General features: G+C 31.5%; 3 protein-coding genes across 7 annotated transcripts in view; 1 reads left to right on the top strand and 2 right to left on the bottom strand.

Annotated features, from left to right (window-relative positions):
• Positions 1–24,511, bottom strand: part of LOC136968560 (flavin-containing monooxygenase 5-like) — a 223,361-nt gene that overhangs the window by 122,873 nt on the left and 75,977 nt on the right. The window lies entirely within an intron of this gene.
• LOC136968551 (uncharacterized) lies at positions 1,285–24,412 on the top strand. Of its 5 annotated transcripts, none has more exons than XR_010879671.1 (6): positions 1,285–1,436; positions 7,437–7,524; positions 15,870–16,003; positions 17,057–17,272; positions 17,415–17,643; positions 17,843–18,999. XR_010879671.1 is itself a non-coding variant. In XM_067262540.1 (6 exons), exons 4-6 carry the CDS (start codon positions 17,158–17,160, stop codon positions 18,550–18,552), a joined length of 1,086 nt encoding a protein of 361 aa, XP_067118641.1. In that variant the 5' UTR covers positions 1,285–1,436; positions 7,437–7,520; positions 15,870–16,003; positions 17,057–17,157; the 3' UTR covers positions 18,553–18,999. The 5 variants fall into 5 exon arrangements, 4 of the variants coding, with proteins under 4 accessions (XP_067118641.1, XP_067118640.1, XP_067118639.1 ...); XM_067262540.1 differs by having other exon boundaries at positions 7,437–7,520; positions 17,057–17,304; XM_067262539.1 differs by having other exon boundaries at positions 17,057–17,304.
• Positions 20,159–20,770, bottom strand: LOC136968578 (protein GVQW3-like). Its single transcript, XM_067262577.1, has one exon. The coding sequence runs from the start codon at positions 20,768–20,770 to the stop codon at positions 20,159–20,161; it is 612 nt and encodes a 203-aa protein (XP_067118678.1).

Below are 24,511 nucleotides of genomic sequence, written 5' to 3'. Positions count from 1 at the left end.
TTCCTTGGAAACCTAAAAAAAGAAAAAAAGGAAACGTCTACTAAAAGTGTAGTGTAGTGAAATCGTCAAATTAGAGAAAGGAACGTTCTGAAGCAGAATCAAGAAGTCAAGCAGGAAAAAACAGGAAAACGAAGTAAAAGTACAAATAAATTTGTGAGTAGCATATTTTCGTTTTAAAAAAAAATGAAAAATAGGCGCATATTGATAGATATATGAGAGTAAAAAAATTAATAAAATTAGCAGTGTTAGTGGCAATGGATTGTGGATTACTGGAGCGAACGACAGATAGAAAACGGAAGCAAAGTATCTTTATCTTTGTTAAACGTTGCAACTTTATTTATACAATTAAGTGTAATGAAATTAAATAAAACTTTATTAGTTTTGTATGATACAATAAATATTGTGCGATTTTATATATGAAAATAAAAAAGTAGCGTATTTTTAAGAATTGTAGCCTGAAGGTAATTATTACTAGCCCAAAAAGTAGCGTGTCGCCCAATTTAAAATTTTTGTAGCGAGGGCACTTAAAAAGTAGCCCAATCCGCTACTTGTAGCCCAATCTGGCAACTATGTGTCCGAGGACCAAGTGAGGACAGAGGGGAAAGGTCAAACGGTGGCGCCCTCTGCCCTACACGCTAAATATCACCACTGAGCCTACCGCTCTGACGAACCCGGGGGCGAATCCAGACGAGTCGAATAAACACAGAAGTTTTTCGGGAGGTGGCTGACTCTGATACATCGGGCCCCGTTTCTCACCACTCGGTCGCCCCCATCGAGGACCCGGCCGAACGCATAATAGGCTTATTTAAAAGGCCTTCTTAGGGTCCACAGGACAACGGCCGGATGGCCGAGCGGTCAAGGTGACAGCCTACCGCTCTGGGAGACCCGGGATCGAATCCGAACGGGTCGAATAATCCCCAGGAATTTTTCGGGGGGTGGTCAGTTTGGATATGTCGGGCTCCGTCCCTCACCACCCGGTCGCCCCATTGTGGGCCTGGCCGAACCCATAATGGGCCTACTAAAAGAGTGCCCACAATGAGCAGAAAAAGTTAAAAAAAAAAAAAAAAAGGTCCACAGGACGAAGAGAGTAAAATAAAGATGACTAATGATAAACTTCAATTTCAGAATATAGAAATTTTAATTATGCAGTCGAAGAATAATATTTTACTTTAAAACTCTTAATTTTTAAAAGTCTTTTCCATTTAAAAAATGCTTCCTTCTGGAATTAAAATATTTAAATTTAAAAAAAAATATATGCGGCAAAATGCGGAATTTATCCGCTAGGTGGCTAACACGTTTGCATATCTTCTGCTACAGAATTTCGTCTTAAGGTAGCGAAGAAAATTGCGTTTCTATCGCAAATAATTGAAAGTATCTGTAATTTCGAGCGTAAAAGAAGAAGATGGGAAGAAAAAGAAGTAGAAAAAATAAAAAAGGTGCAGAAATTCTTTCAAATTAAATCAATCAACGCATCTTTTTATAGTTAATTGCATAAACATAGTTCAGTAGAAGGTACATACCACTAGGTACTGTACTTACTATAGATATAGTATACGTATACAGTATATACGTATACGTGTTCATATGTAGTATATATATTATATATACTGGGTGAGATATGAATTCTGAATGAGGAATTTGCCACCCCAGAGTTATAGACTGTATGAGTAAAAAATGACAATGGAACCATACTTGTTCGTGCAGTCCTTTGAGAGATATTTGTCTCCAAAAGTCGGTTATTATCGTAAAACGGTGCTTAGTCTCCGTGCTCTGCATTGGTCGAGGCGAGCCTCGATCGATTCGGAGCGTGTGGTCGTGTGCTTCGGTGCAAACAATGGCGAGTGCCGAAGCATCCGTGCGGGACGAGGTCTACGTTTCCTAAAACTGTATAATGTAGAGTACTCCGAAAATGGTCGATTGGGCTACTCGAAGCTGGAATGGTCATCCGGGGAGTAGTTAAATACGATAGTCTCTGTGGAGTGGCGACTCCCAGTTGCGTGCAATTTGGAAGTAGGCCGATTGCGAGGAGCCGTATCTTGTCGAGGGTTGTGTATAAAGGTTGACTTTTGTTCTTATGGGTAATGGGTATGATCTAAAATTCAAGTAGAGGACCAACTCCCCCATTTAGAAGTATAATTGTACCGTATACGGTATACATGCATATAGTGTGAATACATTTAGTACGGGTGTCCCTTGATTAATGCGGTTAATTAATCCGGGGATACTATAGATTGCACCCCGTGGAATTTCAGAACTTTGAGTATATATTTGAACTCTGGAACGACATTAGTTCGACAATAAACTTTTGGATAGAGACAAAAATAAGAAAGTTATGAAATTGTGAAAGCAAAAAATCGTAAATGCATTCTATGCCGCTTTAATTTTTCGCTAGGTGGAGTTGCTTGTAGTTCGGTATACGTTACCTTTTTTTTTCTTTTGTTCGAGAACTACCGCGAATCGATAACTAGTGACGTTAAACGCCGGGTGGCCTGCCGGTGGCTCCCCTCTGGGAGGAGTCCATTGGGAGCACGAATGGCCGAATGCCACCTAGTGGAAAACTCTAAAATGGCGTAGAATGCATTGTGAAAGGCAAGAAATCGTAAATATCGTAACTTTCTTATATTTCGTCTCCGGTCCGAAATTAGGGAATCGTCGAACCCGTCTCGGTACCGAGTTCAAATATATACTCAGTCTTGAAATTCATTGGGTACAATCTATAGTACACCCATTAATCCCTCGATCTTACTGCATGTCGAAATTGCATCGATTGAAGTACGGTGTCTCTGCCGAGTAAAGACGGCCGGTAAAGTTGAGTAATTTAAAACTTCTGCCGCACATATAAATGGATTACTGCACCAAACCGATAACTTTGCACCTAAATGCAAATTCCGGCATATAATGAGCAAATAAAAATTACTGCAATTAATTTTGTGCGTTAATCAAATTCTGCATTAACTGTATGCATATATGTACTATACTGTGTATATAGTACAGTACTATAAGCATTATATACTGTAATACTGTGCATGTGTATACATATAGTAATACAGTATATACTGTATATAGATACATGACTTTAAAGTAACTTCCATGCATAATTGTAACTAAGTTACAAATAATTGAATTTTTATGTAAATAATTACATTTTGAGGCTAGAAAACTTATAAATAAATAATAAAACCAATGGGATTGGCTAATCTAACATTAAAATTAATCAATTCTAAGAAATTTTTCTTTTAAAAAAATTCCGAGAACTACAAGTGAAATACACTTTTTAATTCCGATTTCGACAGAGTCGAAAGAAAAAGAAAGACCAGTAAATTACTTTCACTATTTCTTACTTTATTGGATAAAATAAAGTAAGAAATAGTGAAAGTAATTTACTGGTCTTTCTTTGTCTTTCGACTCTGTCGAAATCGGAATTAAAAAGTGTATTTCACTTGTAGTTCTCGGAATTTTTTTAAAAGAAAAATTTCTTAGAATTGATTAATTTTAAAACTTATAAAGCTGAAATACATTTCTGTAAAATTATGCTTGTTACAATTTAATGTTTTATAAGTAAAAACATTATTTTTGATTTATCAGTGCTAAAAATTCTCTTAAAATCTTCAGCTATAATTGCTATATGTATAAGACAGTTTTAATCATCCTTGTCTACTAAATATATTTTTTTTATTTATTCCATTAAAACGTTGATCACGTATGTGATAAAATGTTATTTTTTCAGCCAATTATCGCATCCTGCAATGATTTAAGTGATGCAATGTGCTGATGTTATGTTGCTCTGTGGTCCCTGTTGCTGTAGCATTCTATGACACCTGTTAGTACAACAGATTATTACAATAACTGTGATCCCAATTATACATTTGCATGGATAGTGAGAAATGGAGCATCTCTGCTCTGGGTGTATTAGGTAGAGCCTTGGATCTAAGTATCTCTTACACAAATTGTAAGATTTATAGTTGAATTAGACAGGGTTGTATCCACCCCAGTTTGTTATTTCTAACCTCAGGTTAGAAATAACAAACTGGGATACAAACTATCTGGGTTATTTGAGTAGGTACAGTACCTTGTGCAAAGACTGTATAAACATGAATATCATTCATGCATGGATAAGAATAATGTAGTGCTAACCTGCTTCACAAGTATGGAGGATACACAAAACTTGTAGAATCAAGCTAGAATAATCTGGAATATCAGATTATCCAAATATGCAGCAAGAGTCAAAAGGTTTGAAAAATTTAGGCAAAATTAAGAGGATTATGCCTAAATGCAAAAGATGCAGAAACCCTTTCCAAGACAGAAATTCTTACTAACTAGCACAACTTGTAAAGTACTAATTAATTTTTGGACTGAATGACAAAAATCATTGTCGAGTGCGAAAACAATTGTTAGACTTACCGACCATAACCCAACTGGTACTTTACGCAGGTTCGTGAGAATAAAGCCAGGCCTGGACTTTCGTGTGCTCTGGAAATTCTAAATACCGAACCTGTTACCGGTGTAATTTGCGTGAAAAAATCTTCTTTCCACAAACGTTTTCAAGCTTTCCAAACAGCTCTTCTTCAGGTAGAGAAAAAAGGTTCCGACGAAATACTTCGAAAAAAGACGAAAAAAGAACGTAGACATTTAAATAAAAAAAAAAAAACGGAATCTAAAAATCCAATGTCATTCTTTCGCATACATCTCCCGCCTGGTAGTGAACCTCTATTCTATTTTTAGATTCCGTTTTTTTATTTAAATGTCTACGTTCTTTTTTCGTTTTTCGAAGTATTTTGTCGGAACCTTTTTTTCTCTACCTGAAGAAGAGCTGTTTGGAAAGCTCGAAAACGTTTGTGGAAAGAAGATTTTTTCACGCAAATTACACCGGTAACAGGTTCGGTATTTAGTATTTCATCCCCGGTGTCGGAGTGAAGAGTAATTTTGCTCTGGAAATTATAACTACAATCAAAACTAATAAAGAACAAATCAAGTTTAATCTGAACTCAAAAAATACTTTGGTTTTGTACAAGTTAGTACAAAACCAAAAACAATTTGTTTGACAAAGGACAAATTCTTAGTCCCAACAAAAATATAAGATAACTTAATTACTATGATCTATTTCTATTCCCCTTGGAATTCCGACGATTCAAAATCAACTTACTACTATATACAATCAATCAATCTTATTAACTATGACTATCCATCACCTCAAATACTAGGAACCTTTCTATCCGAACTCTTTCTAATCGCCAAGAACTCTTCCAATTCTATCGATCTGGAAATCACCTGCTCGAACCTCCCTTTCAATTCGTCAGAAGCTCACCACTTGCTTTCGATCGGTCAGAAGCTCACCTCTCGTGGGCAGTTTTGTGAGAAATGACCGGATTCACCACATGAATAACATGTCAAAGATTTCAGTTCAGGGGCTGAACTTCTAGGTTCAGGCATTTTACTCACGTGACTCTGACTGGGAATTGGGCAGTCAGGAACTCTTTCTCCGTGTCGACAGAATTCATATTCTTTGGCTGTTCTCACCAGCTCTTTTAAAGAATAGGCGCGATGACCTTCCAAATATTCTCTTAGTGGCAATGGCATCTGTGCAGTGACGCACTGAATGATCTCTTCCTCTCGGGCCAACGGTCTCCAGGTATGGTATAACTGCACTGTTGTCCAAATAAATTGTTCTACGTTGTTTTGGTCGGTATATTGTCGGCTGGAAAGTTCTTTAGCCATAGCTACCTCGTCGGCTAAAGGAGCATACAATTCTGTAAATAGATGTTTAAATAGTGGCCAACTCGTACCTATTTGGTGGCATCCGTTGTTCTTCCACCACCGGACTTCCGCGCAAACAACCAGCAACAGTATTAACCCATCGAGAGCTGGGTATTTGGTTTACCAAAAAATGTTGTTCTAGGTCCTGTAAAAAGTCATTTGCAGTTAGTGTGGACCTACCATTAAAGTAGATGTCTGGTGGTAGCAGTGCAGTCCGAAGCCAGACCATAGATGCACTAGTAGTGTTAGGCACATCCTGCCTTGGAGTAGACGTTTCTGGTCGTATGTTATGAGTAATGTTTGGCATAGGCAGCTCAGGAGTAATGGTGGTTACATATGAAGTTAACCTGGTTACAGTGTCGCTTAACGTAGCCACTTACTGCAACAGCACGGACATCTGCCGTTGTAGTCGGTTTATTCTTCTCGGGTTACTGGAGCACCTTCTTCCATCTTTGCTTCTTTTACTGTACAGAGGTGTTACTACCTCTACCTACTATAAAACGATATAACAGAAATTCAAACCCTACTCTCAACCTGAGAATATTAGACTCTTAACCTTCGAGTCCCTGTTCAGGCGCCAGTTGTAAAGTACTAATTAATTTTTAGACTGAACGACAAAAATTGTTGTCGAGTGCGAAAACGATCGTTAGACTTACCGACCGTAACCCAATGGGTACTTTACGAACTTAGATATCTGCTGGGACAAATTTTATCATAGATTTATTTTTTATTTTTATTCTTAGATAGAGTTTATTTTTGTAATCTTATGCATATTAGATTTCCTAATATATATGTTGATAACATTTACTTGTTTAAGATGTACTATTTCGGAATATTTAATTGTAATTTTTTTGTAACTTTCAAACAATTCTATTCTAAAAGTTGAATCTTGAAGATGTTCTATGGACTAGATTGAGAACATTAGATTTTTTATTGTTTTATATTTCCTCATTTGTATATATTGTAACTGAAGTATACAGGTCGATTGTGTAATCATGATGATCTAAAATTTTTACAAAAATTAGTATATAAACAAGTATAGATTTTACAATGTCTCCCTATTCATTACAGGAAATCAAGTAAAATAAATATAGAAATAAAAACCTCTCAGACAATTTAGTATATTGTCTGGGAGAATTTCTGATACTCTGATGAGTTCTATCACATATGAGTAGTGCTACTATTGATTAGTTGTCTATTTTGGACATTGTTACATGATCTTGGTCTCCATGTTTGCTGTGTTACTTTCCATATAATTAAATAAATAAATATGTAAAATGATTCTTCTCTCTTTTTAGAGAGAAGAATCTTTATGTTGAATTAATTTAAAATTAATATCAAATATGTTAATTTTTTTTTGAAAGAAATAATATAATTTTTGTATTATTAAGTAAATTTTCATGATTTTTTAAAAAGTATGTTCTGTTTTTCTGTTTTTTAATTTAATTTTTAAAGTTATTTGGAGTATTTGGAAGATTTAAAACAGTATATACAGACTGCTCAAAAGCCAGTTAACTGAGATATTTTTAACTGGTTAACTGACTTATGAGTTCACCTGTTTATATGTATTTGAATCATTCTAAAAATGAATACTCAAAGATTTTATATCCTTATGTTAAAAATTTTGAAAAAATGATTTATTTTTTAATTTTTGTTTTTAAAAATTTTTTTGTAACTATCAGATATATAAAGAATGATGAAGCTTCTGAAGCCAGAGAAGAATATCTCCAAATTTTTTCAGAATATAAATTATTAAATAACTTCTTGTAAGTAAGTACATGCATTTGAATTTCATTTGTAATTCTCAAGCCTGATAGCCAAACTTTAGCAACTTATTCAAGCTTACCACTTAATGAAATGTTTCATTAGTTTGTAAGCTTGAATGAACATCAATTATTTGTAACTTGTTAATAAATTATGCTAAATGCAAATAGCATTTGTGTTTTAAATATATCAGTATGTTCAACATTAATCTCCAAGGGGCTGTCCATAAATTACCTGATGTAATTGTTGGTGGGTGGGCAGGTAGGTAGGTAAATATTACAGTAAAGTTTATGGTTTTCCAACTTTCCTGTAATTCTCAAGAGGAAGAGTAAAATTAATGTGGGGACATACCTATCAGAGGATCACACAGAAAAATGTTTATATAGAATTAACTATAAATAGATTTGATTACAAGTAACAAGTCTTTTTTCTTAGCCATAACTTTTTTAGTGCCATTTGGACTTGCAGTATTCTTTTTATAAAGCTGGACTCTGAGTTTGGGTCCACTATTGCTCTCCTTTCCTCATCAAGAAGTTCCTCAATGCATGTATTCCCATATATTCAGCTCGACCACTACTGACCTGTTAGTATTCCCCTTGCTCTGACTTTGCCTTTGTTCTGAGTTTCTCTGTCTGATGCAATGGGGAATCCTGCCATTTGTCTATTGACAAACTGGATAAGTCGTGCTAAAACATTAATTGTTTTTTAGAAGGTTGTTATGTTTAACCTGTACAGTTATGATGCATTACAAGAGATTGGAAATGTTTACAAAAACATTACATAATGCCAGTATTTAAATCAACTAGTGTCATTAGTTAAATGTGTCTAATTTGCCAAAAATGAACATGAAAGTAAAAATAATGTAGCATTTAGTATTCTATGCTCTGTATTATTTCTTAGTATAATTAACTCTCTAAGCTCTCAAAACTTACTCCCTCTGTTGCTAATGGCTGAATTGTTTTTACCCCTCAGGCTACAAGGGAAACTTGTGTAGCAAAATCAGTCTAACAACTTTTCAATGGGCCAACTTTGTTTTTAATGGATAAAGCTGATTTTGGCTGATTTCGTGTTTAAAGAGTTAAGGAGATTGATAAAAGCTATCCCTTATATAATTTTGGGAATACAGCATTACAGAGCATTACAGTAGGTGGGATGGTAGTTGAAAAGTATAAAAATAATAATATGTACATTATGGACGATCCCAAACTTTTGATAAAGTATAACCACACCAATTCCTATTTCATTGGAGCACAAAAACAGGTTTTAATAGTTCTGCTAGTACTTCCATACATCATTGGTTATCTTCAGGGAGTTCATGTCATAGATGCAATGGAATGTAGCATTTGACAGTGTGTGAATCACTGAAGATGAGATGGAAGCTCAAGTACTATGAAATTATTTAAAAACTGTTTTTGTTCCAATAAAATAAGAACATGTGTGCTTACACTGTATCAGAATGTATATAAACTTCCAAGTAATAAGAAATTTTGCTGTAATAACTTAATTTATGACACTAATTGAAATAATTGTCATTTCATATTATATTTATTTATAATAAAACTAAACAAAATATTATAAATAATATGTATACAAGGTGACCTGAAAATCAATTAACCATGTTTCCTTGTGTGTATTTCCAGTACACTTGTACTGTACATGAATCATAAACTGAGTTCATATTTAGCATTTTTCTTTAACAAAAAGGATGAAAATGTAATTAAAAATGCAATATGCAATTGAATTAATTGTATTTATTAATTAATGGACATTTAGTCTTTACAATGGTTATTTGGCTTTTGGGTTACCTTATATTTTGTTTTGATAATTTATCTTTTTGTCATGATGAAGTATTCATCTGGTTGTTGCACTTTACCAATGTTGTAAGTGTTTCTTTTTTCTTAATATGTCAGTAACTGTGTAATTATATGATTATAAGTTACTATATTAAGCATTAGTATCTGTAATTATTAATCACAATAGAAAATTTAGAAGCTGGCCAGCAAACTATATTATTTTAATCTATAAAACTGAAAAGGAAATTTAAACATTATTTCTGTCTCCCATTAAATACTGTGATTACTAAACAGCATGTAACATGATTGATTTTAAAGAAGTGAACATATCTTTAAAATAAATTTATGCAGCTACTTATAGACATTTTCAACAATAATTTAATGATGATGGGGGGTACTCTGATTTTCACAGCAGTTGGCATCAATTTTTTTTCACTACATTTAAGACTCAAGACTGGTATAATTGCTATTAATTGAAAAGTGTTTAAACATATTCGACTAAAATGGATAATCTTAAATTAATCCTACTACTATTGTTTATCTCCGGAATTGAATCAAATTCGGGTCTGTTGCAGAAAACACTAACAAAGAGAGGTAGACCAACTATAAATTGTCTAAAACAATTAACTAATAATGCCCCATCAGAATTAGAGACAAACCTTATTACAGATTACACAGAAATAAGAACTGAACCTCTAACTCAAGCAGGTGAGGAATTTAATTTGAACCTTTCGTTAGAACTAACATCTGTGGAAGTAGCAGACAGTTCAACAACAGGCCTATGGTTAAAAATAGTAGATCTTATTACCACCAGTAACAAAAAAATGGAGAATCAGTTTTTGTTAATTTGAGAGGAAATTAATACTGTTCGTAGTGAAATAATTAATTTTAAAAAACAATTGCACCTTGCTAATGAAAGAAATGAAAAGATTGAAATAGAACTAACCAAATTACATAATGATAAAGAACTAATGCAATTTTAGATTGATACTCTGAGTAATACTATAAATAATAATAAATTAATAATATACGCCTACACAAATAAATTAATAGATATAAATCATAAAGAATAATTGAATTTCTTTATGCACTCTTTAAAGATGATATGCAGTGAAAATGAAGATATAAAATCTATTTATACTATACCAAATTCTAAAATTAATATTAAATGTTTAGTATTGAAATTGGAACAACTGAGGAATAATATTCTAATGACCTTTAATAGGCTGAAACAAAATAAATTACTGGGACACTGGCAAAATATAAATTTGGCAGCCAATTTAGTAAAACACTCCCGTAAAGGAAGAAAATCACTCTTACCATATTATATTGACTTAAAAAAAGAGGAGTACAACTCAAATTACGAGATGATATCTTTAAATAAACCAGCAAAAAATTACATACAGTTTTTTACAAAATCAACTAGTATATGCTGATGATTTTTTAGAATATATCCTACAAGAAAACTTAACAAATCAGAGTTTCCAATAAAAATAAATAATCAAACAAATAAGAATGGAAATCAAAGAAACATTCAATAAAAAATAATGAACTGGAATTGTCAAGGTCTAAGTTCAATTACAAGTAACAAATTCATACATTTAACTAAACAATACTTATATACTGGGTATAACAGAAACCTGGATGACCTCTCCAATTGATGATTTAATTAAAAATAAAGAAGAATACAATATTATATCAACAACAAGTCAAAAACCAGATGGCCCAGGACGTCCCTATGGAGTACTAAGTTTAATATTAAAGAAAAATATTGGAAAAGTAAAATGTATTCAAAAAAACTACTAATTATACAACTTACTAATCTAGACTGAAGTTTCTAGAAATTTAATAATAATCATGTTGGTCTACATACCACCGGAACATGTAGAGATACTGAATGACATCTTCAAAAATTTTGAAAAATGAGAAAATATTTTCCCATACATACTAATGATAGATCGTCTAAATGCTCGAATAGCTCAAAAAATGGACTTGGAATATAAAGGACCAAATATGTTGATTTGAAACACACATGAATCTAAGGGTAAAAAATATAACAAATTAAGAATTCAATTACTAAATCATACACCCCAACTAAAGTTATATATATTAAATGGGAGAATAAGAAAAGTTTATTTATCAGAATTTACTTGTGTAACTAATTCTGGATGTTCACTGATTGACTTAACAATATGCTCTGAACTATTAACAGATCTGTGTGTGGATGTTCAAGTATTAAACTGTGACTTAGCAGGCCATTTTCCAGGAAGAACTACTTTTGAAGTGGCAAAAAATCATATTTATAAAAATAAATCTGTACCTTATCAAACAACTTGCTACAACTATCAACAATATCAATTACAAATAAGTGAAAGAATAAAGTATATCTCAAATACTGGACTAGAAGATGGAATTAAAATGTATTCTCAATTGAAAAATACAATAAAAAAATTTATAAAAATGCAAAAGTTAAACAATACAAAATTTCATATATTTAAAAATCCTTGGTTTGACTTTGACTGTTATACAGTAGAGCATCGATTATCCGACCCCCGATTAACCGACCGTGTTCTAGTCGGCAAATTCAAATGTCCACTAGTGATGTGGTGCTACAATATTTGGTTATGTCTTGGCTACTTTAATATTATTTCTGTTAAATTTTTGCATGTTTTAGCTGGCAGCACTGGCTCGACCATGAAAGGGAGGCTAGTATTTAAACCAGGCCTAATACACTATACTAATAATGTATTTTTTCGTACTTTTCGGTTATCTGACCAACTACAGTCCCCAATTAAGTCGGATAATCGATGCTCTACTGTATTTTAAAAATTAAGAAGAACAAAGCCTTATTACAATTCAGAAAATCTTATACAAATGAAGCATTTAATAATTACAAAAAACTAAAAACAATTTATTTTAATTTATTAAAAATCTACGAAGAAAAAATATTTCAAAAATTTACAACAGTAGCTGATTATAAATAAAAATAACGAATCTTTTGGACTATGATACAAAGACTAAGGAAAAAAGACTCCGAACGACAATCATGTATAGAAATGTTAACTTGGTTTCTTTATTTTAAAAGATTTCCGATTGATATTGATAAACTACCAAATTTGGAATTCACAAATCTGAATAATGAAATTTTGGATCCTCTGTTCACTTACAAAGAACTGGAAGCCTCAATTCACAAAGTGAAATCAAAATCTTCTCCAGGCACTGACTTAATTACTGCAAAATTCTTAAAATTACTGCCTCCATTAGGTAAATAATTACTACTTAATTTATTTAGTTTATTTTATAATGCATCCAATTATCTGAAATCTTGGAACACGGCTAAACTACTTATGATATACATAAAAGGAAAGTGGAAAGAACCAGAGAATTATCGCCCAATAGCACTTCTACTGATTATAAGAAAATAACTACTCACCACACTGAAATTACTTAAGATAACTATGCACACGGAATCATTTACGGTGTGATAACGAAACATCGAAAAGAAAATTGATTTTTCTTTTCGATGTTTCGTTATCATGCTGTAAATGGTTCCATGTGTGTAGTTATTATAAAAAAATGCTTTACATCAATACTAGCAGCACATTTTCAATGTTGGATAAAAGAACAAGAATTGTATTCAAAATTCCAATTTGCCTTTGTTAAATCCAAGGGAACTGAATCTGCTATATTCTTTTTAACTTCAATAGTTCAAATTTATTTACAAAAAAATACAGAAAAATGTATTCAGACTTCATTGATATTTCAAAAGCTTTTGACACTGTTCATGTCAAAAGGTAAGCTTTTCACATGAACAAAGTTAATAAACTAAAAGCATACAGTGCTGGAAATAAATTCTCTGATTCTATCTTGCATCTCTTTCCTTTTACAGAATTAGCATTGTTCATGGTAATCAAACTTTTCCAAAGATAACTGTAAACCATGGAATACTCTAAGGTGAGCCATTATCACCATACCTATTCAACTTTTATGTTTCAAATCAGACTCAACAAATACTTATTATTTGTCAACAACACTTTTCAAAAATTCTTATTACATTGCTATTGATTTAAATCCAGTGACTTTTCCTTGCTCCATTTGTTAAAGGACTGTGAAGGATTAGTAAAATATCATCAAGAATATGAAAGTACCAAAACAATTCATATGAACCAAAACTTAAACTATAGAGCTAAGCTAGGTAACCTAGCAATAAACCAAATGTATAAAATAACTTTTTTATTCAAATTATTAATGAGCTAAAACGATAGGGAACTAATTGAAAATTATTGTTAATTGTGCACCTTATTAATCAAAATATATTATGTAAAGATAAAAATTCATTTTCATAAATATTGTCGTAAAATTTATGTAATTATACTATTGTATTTAAAGAAATGTACAAAAGAATAACAGTAAAATACTACATGTAAACTTAAATATAGTTATAAAATTAACCCCCTGTAACAAGGTTTGCCTTAGAACAAATAATTTGTTAATAATAATAATTTAATGATGATCAAACCAGTTTCTAATGCAAAAGGTTTGAAAAGACTTTCATTAATTATAATTCTTTTGTAAAATACCACGAACAGAAAATCACATTACACAATATGCAGACTATAAAGTAATATGTAAATTTTTTAATTATTTGTATACTAACAAATATAATAATATGAATTATTAGAATTTTGAAATTTTATAGCTTAATATGCATAAATTAAATTTAAATCATAAACTTTGGTATTGTTATACAGCAGCGATTTTCAACCAGTTTTTCCTGCGGCACACTGGTGTGTCGTGAGAGGATCGTAGGTGTGCCGTGAAAATTTTTGAAGGTTAGTAAATAAATTATTTTTGAAAGAAGCCCAAAGAGCAATAAGTATACATGTCAAAATTAAAACCTCTTTAAATTGATTTTACAAGTTTTTCATTGTTATAATAAATAAACATATGCATAATGTAATAAAAAATATATATTTCCAAGTAAAATTATATGTGCATAACATCGAGTTATTTCATTTAAAATGAAATTTTCCTTAAATCAAAAATGTATCTATAGCCTAATTGTCCTTATTTAGGTTTATAAAAATTAGGAAAATTCTTGAGGAGACAATACATACAAGATGTGTCTTTTCACTTAGTCCTTTCAAATGAGGAAATAACAATTTATGGTGGAGTTGACCTTTGATTTGAGGCTACTCATCTGCCTCCAAATGTAAAAAAGTTAAAAAATAGCCCTCTAGCAGTGGCACAATCATAAAAATTAAATAAATACATTTTATAAGAATTAGCCAGGACAAATTTAAGTTTACAAAAATTAAGAAAATTCTTGAGGAGACAATACATTTTTTTAATATCTGTATTTAGTTCAAATTATTTAAATTTAGAAATAGCAAGACATTGGGCAGGTTTTTAAAGGCAATTATCATGCCACTTTTAAATGCAAATTAAGACTTAATGTTAATTGCTATTCTTATCTTATGTAATTAATTAAAATAACTATTGTCATAACCTGTTGCTATTTTAAGGAACAACATTTTATTTAATTTACAAAACATATAGACAAAAAGGTTTAGATTAAGTGGCAAGTAATATGGCAAGAGAATGTTTACAAAAACCACATTAAATCACATGATTTTTTCACTGCATATCGTTATAATTTAAATGTTCTGCGGAAATTTAATTATAGGTTCAAGCGTGCCACGAGAGTAAAAAAGTTGAAAAACACTGCTATGTAGCAATACTTATAAGGTTAATGACTACTTCAAGGTATTGCTGTAAAAAAATTATGACTCCAATTCAGCTATATGCAATAATAGATGATATGTTGTATAAGCAATTGAATGGAGAATTATTTCCCTTCAGTTTTATGTTTAATGTGACATCTTTTATTAAAATATATAATACTCATACTATGCATAATATAGTAATTTATATCCTTTATGTATTTCTCGATATCTGGAATTGCATTTGAAATCTTTGTATATACTATCGTGTTAATGTTGTAAAATTTGATGTAATTTCTATATTTTGACTATTCTATTTTATGGCATGTGATTATGTTACTATATTTTCTACTTCATATTTATTTTATTATTTATATTGAGATGAGCTGTGCTGTATGGGAACTTGCCACTAATTTGATGAAGTGAAACAGGAAAATTCTCTTTTAAAGAATATTAATTGATATGTAATGTTGAAAATGCACATTAATTTTTTATAAAACAATTCTAATTATAGTTTAGTTGCAAGTTAAATAAGTACAGCTGTTCTTGCTAGTTATAAGTTTGGTGTATTTTCACAAGAAATTTTGGTGTTGTGTTACTCTACTGTGATCGTTGTTTGTACATGTGTGTATGTGTGTTTATATATTTATAGTAATTTCTGTTTTGTTGCTCGTAATGTTGGAAGTGTTGTAGTGGTATCTTTCTATGCTTTTATAGCATTTTTGATGGCATGTGTTGTTTCATTATAGCAACTTGTAAGAAGTGGCTATGTAGTGACTTTTGAATATCAAATATTTGGGTCACTTTGAGTTTAAGTTTTAATATGTTTTTACAGCAAAGAAACGAAGACGTCCGGAAATATCATAACTGAAAAATTGATATTCTTCTGTTTATATTAAGTCATCAATATTTCAAATGGAGATATTTAATTTTAAGATAAATTGTCTCCAATATCCCATTGTTGTTCAGGTAATTTTGATATGCATAATCTTTTTTATTTTGGTATGTTTGCATTCTTTAATAAGGAATTACTGACATTTTCACATGTTTTTGTCCATTACTTTGAATTATTTAGACTGTCTATCATTGTTCTGATCTTAACAAATAATACTTAGTTATCATTATGCTAAAGTTGTTGAATAATTTTGTATGTTAAAGTAAATATTATATGTTGTAAAAGAAGTAGTTCTTTTTAGTATAAATTTAAATTATTTTAAAAGATGAATTCAATAAATTACCTATTAAAAATAATTTTTTAGGAAAAAGAAGACATAAAATTTTACACTTTGGGGTCATTCATTATGTTTACAGTTTAAGATGGAGAGGAGCCACAAAAAGTACATTTCTGTATATAATAGGGAGAGAAGGGGTTGAGGCATTATTTATATGAATTTCTATCCATGTAAACAATGTCTCAACTCTTTTTAAAGTCATTTCTTCGATTTCAGGAAATATAATAACTATTATACATGTAATTCAAGGGAAGTGGGTTTGCCAAAAGTTATGTTGTTAAACACAAGGAGGAAGGTGGATAAAAGTAGTTTAAAAACTGTACACACAATTAATGGAGGCCCATAATGGTGGTCTGTTAGAGTAAAAGTTTGTCAACAATGTTTTTTATTTGACTTTTTTCCATAGTTGTAACTGTATCAATAGCAGTTCTCTTTAACCTTTTCCTTGCTTCAATATTAATCAAAAATTCGATTGATTTAGATGTAACATGTCATTAGTAGTCAAAAATTGTTGATAAATTGGAATAAAATATTATAACAAAATATTTTTAAGGCATGCACCAACTATCAGTTTATACTTCTAGCTAATTGGTATAAAAATAGCTCAGGATGTAACTCTATCAGCTTTCAAGATATATAGTTTCCATTGTTTTTTGAAAGTCACTTTCTTGTTCCATTTCTTAATTTGATTATTAAGTGTAAAAGGTTTGTGTATGTGTAGTTTGAGTTTGTAAACGAAGAGTAAAATTAATTACACCTACACAAATAAATTTTCTTCATATCTTTTTAGTTAGAAAATCAATAGAATCAAGGAAGGAAAGTCAAGAAAGCCCCAAACAGATACACGCAAATAATATCGACACTCAAGTTTTAGAGAAGTTCGGAATTATTATGTCGACAGCTTATCTAGTTGTCAAATGCATCCTGAGCAATTTGAGTTGTCCAGAATTGGACCAATGTGCTTGGGTATGCATTCTTTGGAAGAAGGTTTCAGAAGACATATTAAGTAAGAGGAGAAAAGTGGTTTTCTTATTCTTGGTGAGGTTGACTTGTAAATTCTTTCTGCTCTCAATTTATCTGTGAATAAAATAATCTCATAACTTATTTTAATGGTCAAAATGTATAATTTGTATGTTGTTATCTTTTAGAGATATGATTACTGTATTGGATATGATCTTGCTACTGGACATAGCAGATATTCTCCTTCATTTGACAGACCATCTGGGCTCAATTGTGAAATAATCAGCCCTTCTGAGGTTGGTTTTGTCATGGATCTATGTGACTTTGATGTAAGAGTTGTTGAATGTGAAGGATGTGAGAGGAAAACTAACTTATGTTGCAGTCACAATTTACTTACCAAAGATGAAACAAAATTTTGTAAGTATATACTGGTATTTCTAGTATTGAATTCTAAAATCTGTATTCACAAGCAAGGATCAAGAGTTAGTCAGAAGTTAACTAGCAAGTATTCATATAAAGTAAAATGTTAACTCCTGACTCTGGCTCTTAATTTTTGATTGAGAATACAAATGTAAGTAGCATACACAAATATAACAAATAATTTATTTTATTTCAGGGGATAGCTTGTCTGAGTGTACAATTTATTCACTCTTAACAGACATACACAAGCTTCCTGTTACTTGGATTAACTTCTATAGAAGGACGGCTATCATCATTCCATATGTGCCTGGAATAAAGATACATTCATTTAATTTTCCTTGTGCAGGAGTCATAATTAAAAATTTAGCATACAATGACTTCTTGAAGATGGCTAATATTCCTTCTGAAGAAGACATAAAGTGCTTATTGTTGTTTTTTGATGACTTTAGAGGCACAAAAAGAATTTTATCTTGGTTATCCGGACAAAATAAAAAAATGGCAGTTGCCGGTGCAACACTAAATTGTAAGAGTGGTTCAAAACAGTGCATGGGTATTGCATTTTCTGGTAAACGTGTTCGAGCCTCTTCGCTAATTCTTGAAAATGACGACAAGGATTTTATACAAGAAAAGTTTAAAAAATTGAAAGAAAGTAATATATTTAACATATGCCTAGCATTTGTATTTGGCAACAGGGATATGTCTCCACCTTACGAAGAAGTATCACTTGCAAGTTGCATATTTAAAGAAATGTTTCCTGAAATTCCTTTATTTGCTTTCTATTCATATTCACATTTTGCATTAAATTATATCCCAGGTCAGATGGAAGAGGTGAACTGCAATCGAATTACAATATTAAATCACTCTACAGCTTTTCTCCTGATCTCACTGGGAACAAATACTGTGTAAATAATTTTAACAGTAATTTTATGGTTTTAATTTTTGTTAATTTATATCCTTTTCCTCAATATACTGTCACAAAGATAGGTGCTTTTTGAGCATCCACTTCAAGTAATTTTTAACCTATACATAATCTGAAAGAAATGCAACATCTGGTTACTTGATTTGGCTTCTAGGTTCAAATTCCTCTTCTCCAACTTAATCATCCCTCTGCTCTGGTCTTCAGTTCAGAGTAAGTTATCCCAATTTTTGATTTATCATAAAATTTCTTCCTAAATTTTTTTCTCTTTTGTCAAGTTGTCCTTTCACAAAATATAGTTAACTTTCCTTTCTTTTTATCTCATCCAGCAGTGTATATTTTCACCTTTCATGTTTTGAATCCTACCAGTGACTGAGTAGATAAAACCACTAAACACTGGTGATTAGTTGTGGGTTATCCTCATAAATGAACCATCCATGCAGTGTTTTCTGCACATGTTTAACCCTTAGGGTTAAACATGTGCAGAAAAGAGGTCAGTTTCCCACAAAAGTCCTTTGGGAGGCATTGTCCACTTCATACAATACTTTATTACAGATCTGCCATTTAGTTGTGTGTTTTTATTTCTTTTGTCATCACACTGTATAATAATAATCTCTGTTAAATGAACTTTTTAATGTTTTTATCTATTAGTTACATGCATCTTCATTTAACTAGTTACAGAAATATTGAAAACTTTCACTTATTCAATTAATCTTTACTCTTTGTTTAGTTTGGTTTATCCAGAATGACTTTGTTTTATTCATTTTAATTCTTATCCATAATTTTACACACTTCTATAATTTTTGTCCTTTATCATGATGACAATATTGTGTGCAAATCTAATATATTTTATTTATTTTTACTGTTTTACTTCTATTTTTTATCCAGTTGTCCATTAATTAATCCTATAGCAATATGCTGATGCTGTGCATCATCTTTGTCTTACATTTGTTTGTTTTCTCTGTGCTTTTATTTTATTTGCATAATTTCTCCTTTATTCTCTACATAAGTTTGTAAATTAATCTATGGTTTTTTGTAATTCTTTATAAGATGTTCATTTTATTAAAAGCATCACTTAACTGAACAAAATAAATGCATTTCTTTAGCATAAGGTTGCCATTGAGAACAAATCATACATGAACACTTTTAGTGGAAAAAGGCTGGGAATAGGGACTGGAATTCCGGGACTGGATCTATAAAAATGAAACAAAACAATTTTATTCAAATCCTTTTATTAAATTATTCAAAATACTCTCCTCCTACTCTCCACTTTTTACAGCGATTCAATAGTGATTCAAATGCGTGCTCAAGCTCAATTTTCAGTATTGCCTCTAATATGCGCGTAGACTCTCTTTGGATGGTTTCAATATCATTAAAAATGCGTCCTTTCAACTTCATTTTCATTTTTGGAAGTAAAGAGAAGTCACGTGGTGCTAAATCGGGGGAATACGGCGAATGATTCAACACACAGACTTGATTTTGTGCCAAAAATTGACGAACAATCAATGATGTGTGACTCGGTGCACTATCGTGTAACAAACACCAGTCATCAGAATTGCGATATTCTGGTCGAATTCGACGAATTCTTCTCATTAATCATTGTAAAACTCCCAAGTAGAAAGCAACAGTAACTGTTTGACCCTGTGGGACGAACTCACGGTGGATGATGCCTTTGCTATCGAAGAAAACAGTGAACATCGTCTTGATTTTTGATGGAACTTTTCGTGTTTTCTTGGCTTGAGGTGATGATTTTGACTTCCATTCGGCACTTTGACGTTTTGTTTGTGGGTCATATTGAAAACACCAGGTCTCGTCACCAGTAACAATTGATTTGAGGAAGGTTGAGCTGTTATTTGCTGCTCGTACAATCTCTCTGGAATGTTCTAGTCTCATCAATTTTTGCTCTTGGGTTAGTGTGTGCGGAACAAATTTAGCACAGACTTTTGTTTTGCCCAAATCTTCTTTAAGAATTTGTCGTATTGTCTCTTTGTTAATGTTTAATGCCTGTTCCATCATTCTCAGTGTCGCATTGCGATCGTTGGATACAAATTCTTGCACTTTTTGAATCGAATCTGCTGTTCGAATTGTTATTGGCCTTCCCACACGTTTGTCGTCCTCCAGTGATTGTCTGCCTTCCAAAAATCGCTTGTGCCACTCAAAAGTCGTTGACCGTGATAAACACTCACTTCCATACACTTTTTGCATCATTTTGAACGTTTATGTGGCACTTGTGCCAAGTTTAACGTGAAATTTAATAACAGCACGTTATTCCATTATTGTTTTCCGACATGTAACAAAATAAACTGATAAACAAAATATCAAAAACAATGATAAATGTCAACCGATTTAAATAAAAGTTTTAGGTTATGTTCATATATGTCCAAACTTCATATGACATAAAATTTAAACAGATGTTGCTACTGGTTGCTGAGATATAGCTTCAGTCCCGGAATTTAATTGCCGCACTGTGTATGTTTTTGTTAATTTTTACCTCTTTAAACAAATATTTCAAACATTTCATTGGATTGCACTTTACAGCCCACGTTTTTATACCATTAAGAGCTAAAATTTTTTAGCTCCACTATTCCACCCATATTTTACTTACAAATTATGTTATCCTAGGTGTCACTATAATGACCTTAGGACCAGAGAGGGGCATTAAGCCTGAAATGCATATCCTTTCCTACCTATAAACTGGTCTTTTTCCACTAAAAGTGTTCCTGTGTGATTTGTTCTCAACAGCAACCTTATGCTAAAGAAATACATATAATCAAGAGACCAGCAAGCAACGAAGTTCTAAAAATAAATGCAACTTCTTATTTTCTGTACTGTCAATTGCTCTGATAAAACCAATTATGTCTATAGTTCCTCTTTTATTTGCATGTTTTTTTATTGGTCAACATTGTTGTCTTTTAAGAGAATTATTTTGTCCCATTTCTGAAAGTTTAAAAATATGATAACTGGTCCCTCTGTTGGTGGATTTCAATAATTGGCAAATGCAGCTCCAAGGCAGTTTTTTTTTTAAGCCAATGGCTTTTGCCAGAGAACCTGTACTAACAAAGAGAAGATCAAGAGAAGTGACACTTTTGAGACTTTCAAGAAAGCTGCAAAAGCTGGTATAGCAAGAAAAGTTTTGGATATCTTTATCTTCCTCCTGTTTGTTTATTATTGCTCTATTTACCTCTTACATTTTTTATATATTTTAATTCATAAATTTGTTTCATTTTTTCCACAGTGAAGTAGAAAATATTATTTACATTTCTTTAAAATGTTTTCTTTGTTAGTTATATCATACCTTTTCTTATACTTTCTTTGTTTCCCAAGCCAATATTTTTATTCTATCAAATAGTGTACAAAGCTATATCTTCCATTATTCTGTAGTATTAGTTAGTTTTTTTAGTTCTTTTTCTAATCATTACTTTCTTATCAAATTTAGAAGAAACACTAAATTAAAAAACAAAAGTGTCTTTATCTTTTTCTCCTAATTCACACCTTTGGAATTTGACAATATTGTGTCTAATTTTTATTCTGTACAATTTCGCAATTTTATTTGGCTAATTGTAAAGGGTGTATATATGCTCAACCCGCCCTAAAGTGCACAGGTATACCTCGAGTTACGTCGTTTGTCAAAAAAGTATACGGAAAAATAAAAATCAAGGTAAAGTCATTTTATTCGACTTTACATCCGTCCGCCACAAATATCGAAGTCGTAATATCACTAGAAAAGCGTTAAAAGCACATAAAATCATATTAAAATATGTACATTTACAGTAAATGTTAATATAATCTTCATAAATCCTAGAGAACGAAACACGAAAACATCTGTGTTTCTGTGTCGTCGTCTTATTTAGCGGTCTTTAAGTGCTCGTTATTGGCGTTTTTCATTGTAGTTTCAAGTTACTACACGAGTAAATTTGACTTACGTCGCCTCACCTGAGATCAATTACCAACGTAAGGCGAGGTATACCTGTATTTTGTTGTAACTGCACTATGTACTTTTGATCGCTGTATCGCCTATGTAATATTTGGACTGCTGCATCAGTGTTTTATTTGTGACTGTTATCTATAATTTTCGGTTCTCAGCCAGGCCTCTTGAGATCCATTTTCCTTTTCCTTCTCTCCCCCATTTCTCTCCTCTTCCCCTTCCTCTTCCTTCTCTCTCTCCCCCTATTTCCCTCAGGCTGTACATTTGGTAAGACCGTCTCTTTCATAACTATCAACTACCTTTATCTTTTTCTCCTAATTCACATCTTTGGAATTTGACAATATTGTGACAATTGCTTTGGCAGAGTCAATCTTTGCACTCTCATCAGCCTTGATACACAAAATGATATTAAAATCCCTTTGGTGATGGTACAATTAAAAATATATATTACAAATATAAATAAAATACCAGGACAACTTACTTTCTAATTGGCTGAAGTATTACTTTCTAATTTCATGCAATTTTTCTAAGCTCTGCTTTGATTTTTGTATAGTTTTTCTGCTATCCTCATTAATAAAATTAAGTTTTTTCTCCTGTTTTCCATTTTTGTAATATTTTCTCAGTTATCAAAGATTTTTTGCTTTCCTCATCTCTACTAACCTTTGGTTATTTCTATCCATTTCATGTATCTTTGATTTTCACCATCACTTATCAGGAATGTTTACTAAATTGGAAGCATTTTGTATTGACCTACATTAAACTTTAACACAACTGTCCTTAATCTCCATATCTTGGTCATTTAGTTTTAGTTTTATTCAGTCATTTTTATTTACTTATTCATTTTATGATCATAAGTTGAAGTCCAACTGATTTGCAAAGATTACTAAAAATGCTTTAAATAACTTTTATCTTTTAAATTACTTTTACATAACACACTTGATTTTTAGTTGTTCAAGCAAAATTCCATCTGCATTTGTGTTATACAACGAAAGTCTCCATATGTTTCCTGCAATCTTCTATGGAAACTTATGAGTAGATTTGCCCTGTGTATATATATTATTTTATCTTTACTATGTTTATTAATTATTTATATTGAATGATTATTAGATATTTGCATTATAGAAAATATTCTCATTGTTTTCAAGCTCAGTCTATTGTTCACAAAAGCTGTTTTGATTACACTATTCATACCTCTTACAATTAGCATATTTCCCGTCTTGTTTTAAGCTTAATATCTGCTCGAGATCTCGTGACATCCTTTCTATTTTCACATACATTAATTTTACTAATTGATTTTTTGTGTGACGTTTTTAAATGTATTATCTTGTAATCTCACAATACGTACTCGTCCGTAAAACATTCTTTTTATTTATTTTTAGGGAATTTCACCGACTTACAGTCTGGAGAAGTCCCATTATTCTTTTTATTACGAAGACACCGGATCTCGATACCGTTCCAACTAAGTTAAATGTCGCTGCTCATTTTGTTCACAAGGGATAGTTAAGATAAGATTGTTTCCTATCACTTTATTAATACAGAAAATTGTTTATGCCTTAATGTCCAACACCATTGACACTTAACATAGTTGTTGGAAATATACTTTCCATCCCATCATTTTCTCAGGTAGATTCTACCTCATTTTTTACAGTCACCTAATTATATATTTATTCACAAGTAAGTGGAGAAACCTACGATTAAGCTACCCAAGGATCATTCCCAGATTCAAATTTGAAGATGCCCGGTCGCACGGATGTGCTCCGAGGAGTCGCCCGGATTCCGAGGATTTACGCATTTAGTATAAAGTTTAATATAGTACAAATTTCATTGTTAAAATTATCACATTTCTATTTACATCTCGCTTGTTATAATTATTTGTTGATTTTAATGAAATAAAATTAATTATTTTTTAATTTATAAAAATCTGACCAGGAAACTTTTAAATTTTTTTCATTCTTTTCATTTTTGACCCTGTTTATCCTATGGATTTTTCTATGCTTACTGTGGGTTTAACCAGGCCTGCAACG

The sequence above is a fragment of the Centruroides vittatus genome, unplaced genomic scaffold (genome assembly GCF_030686945.1).
Source record: "Centruroides vittatus isolate TY-2023 unplaced genomic scaffold, ASM3068694v2 contig_15, whole genome shotgun sequence".
Classification (NCBI taxonomy): domain Eukaryota; kingdom Metazoa; phylum Arthropoda; class Arachnida; order Scorpiones; family Buthidae; genus Centruroides; species Centruroides vittatus.
The sequence above is the reverse complement of the archived record's forward strand: the minus strand, read 5'-3'. Positions and strand labels throughout refer to the sequence as shown.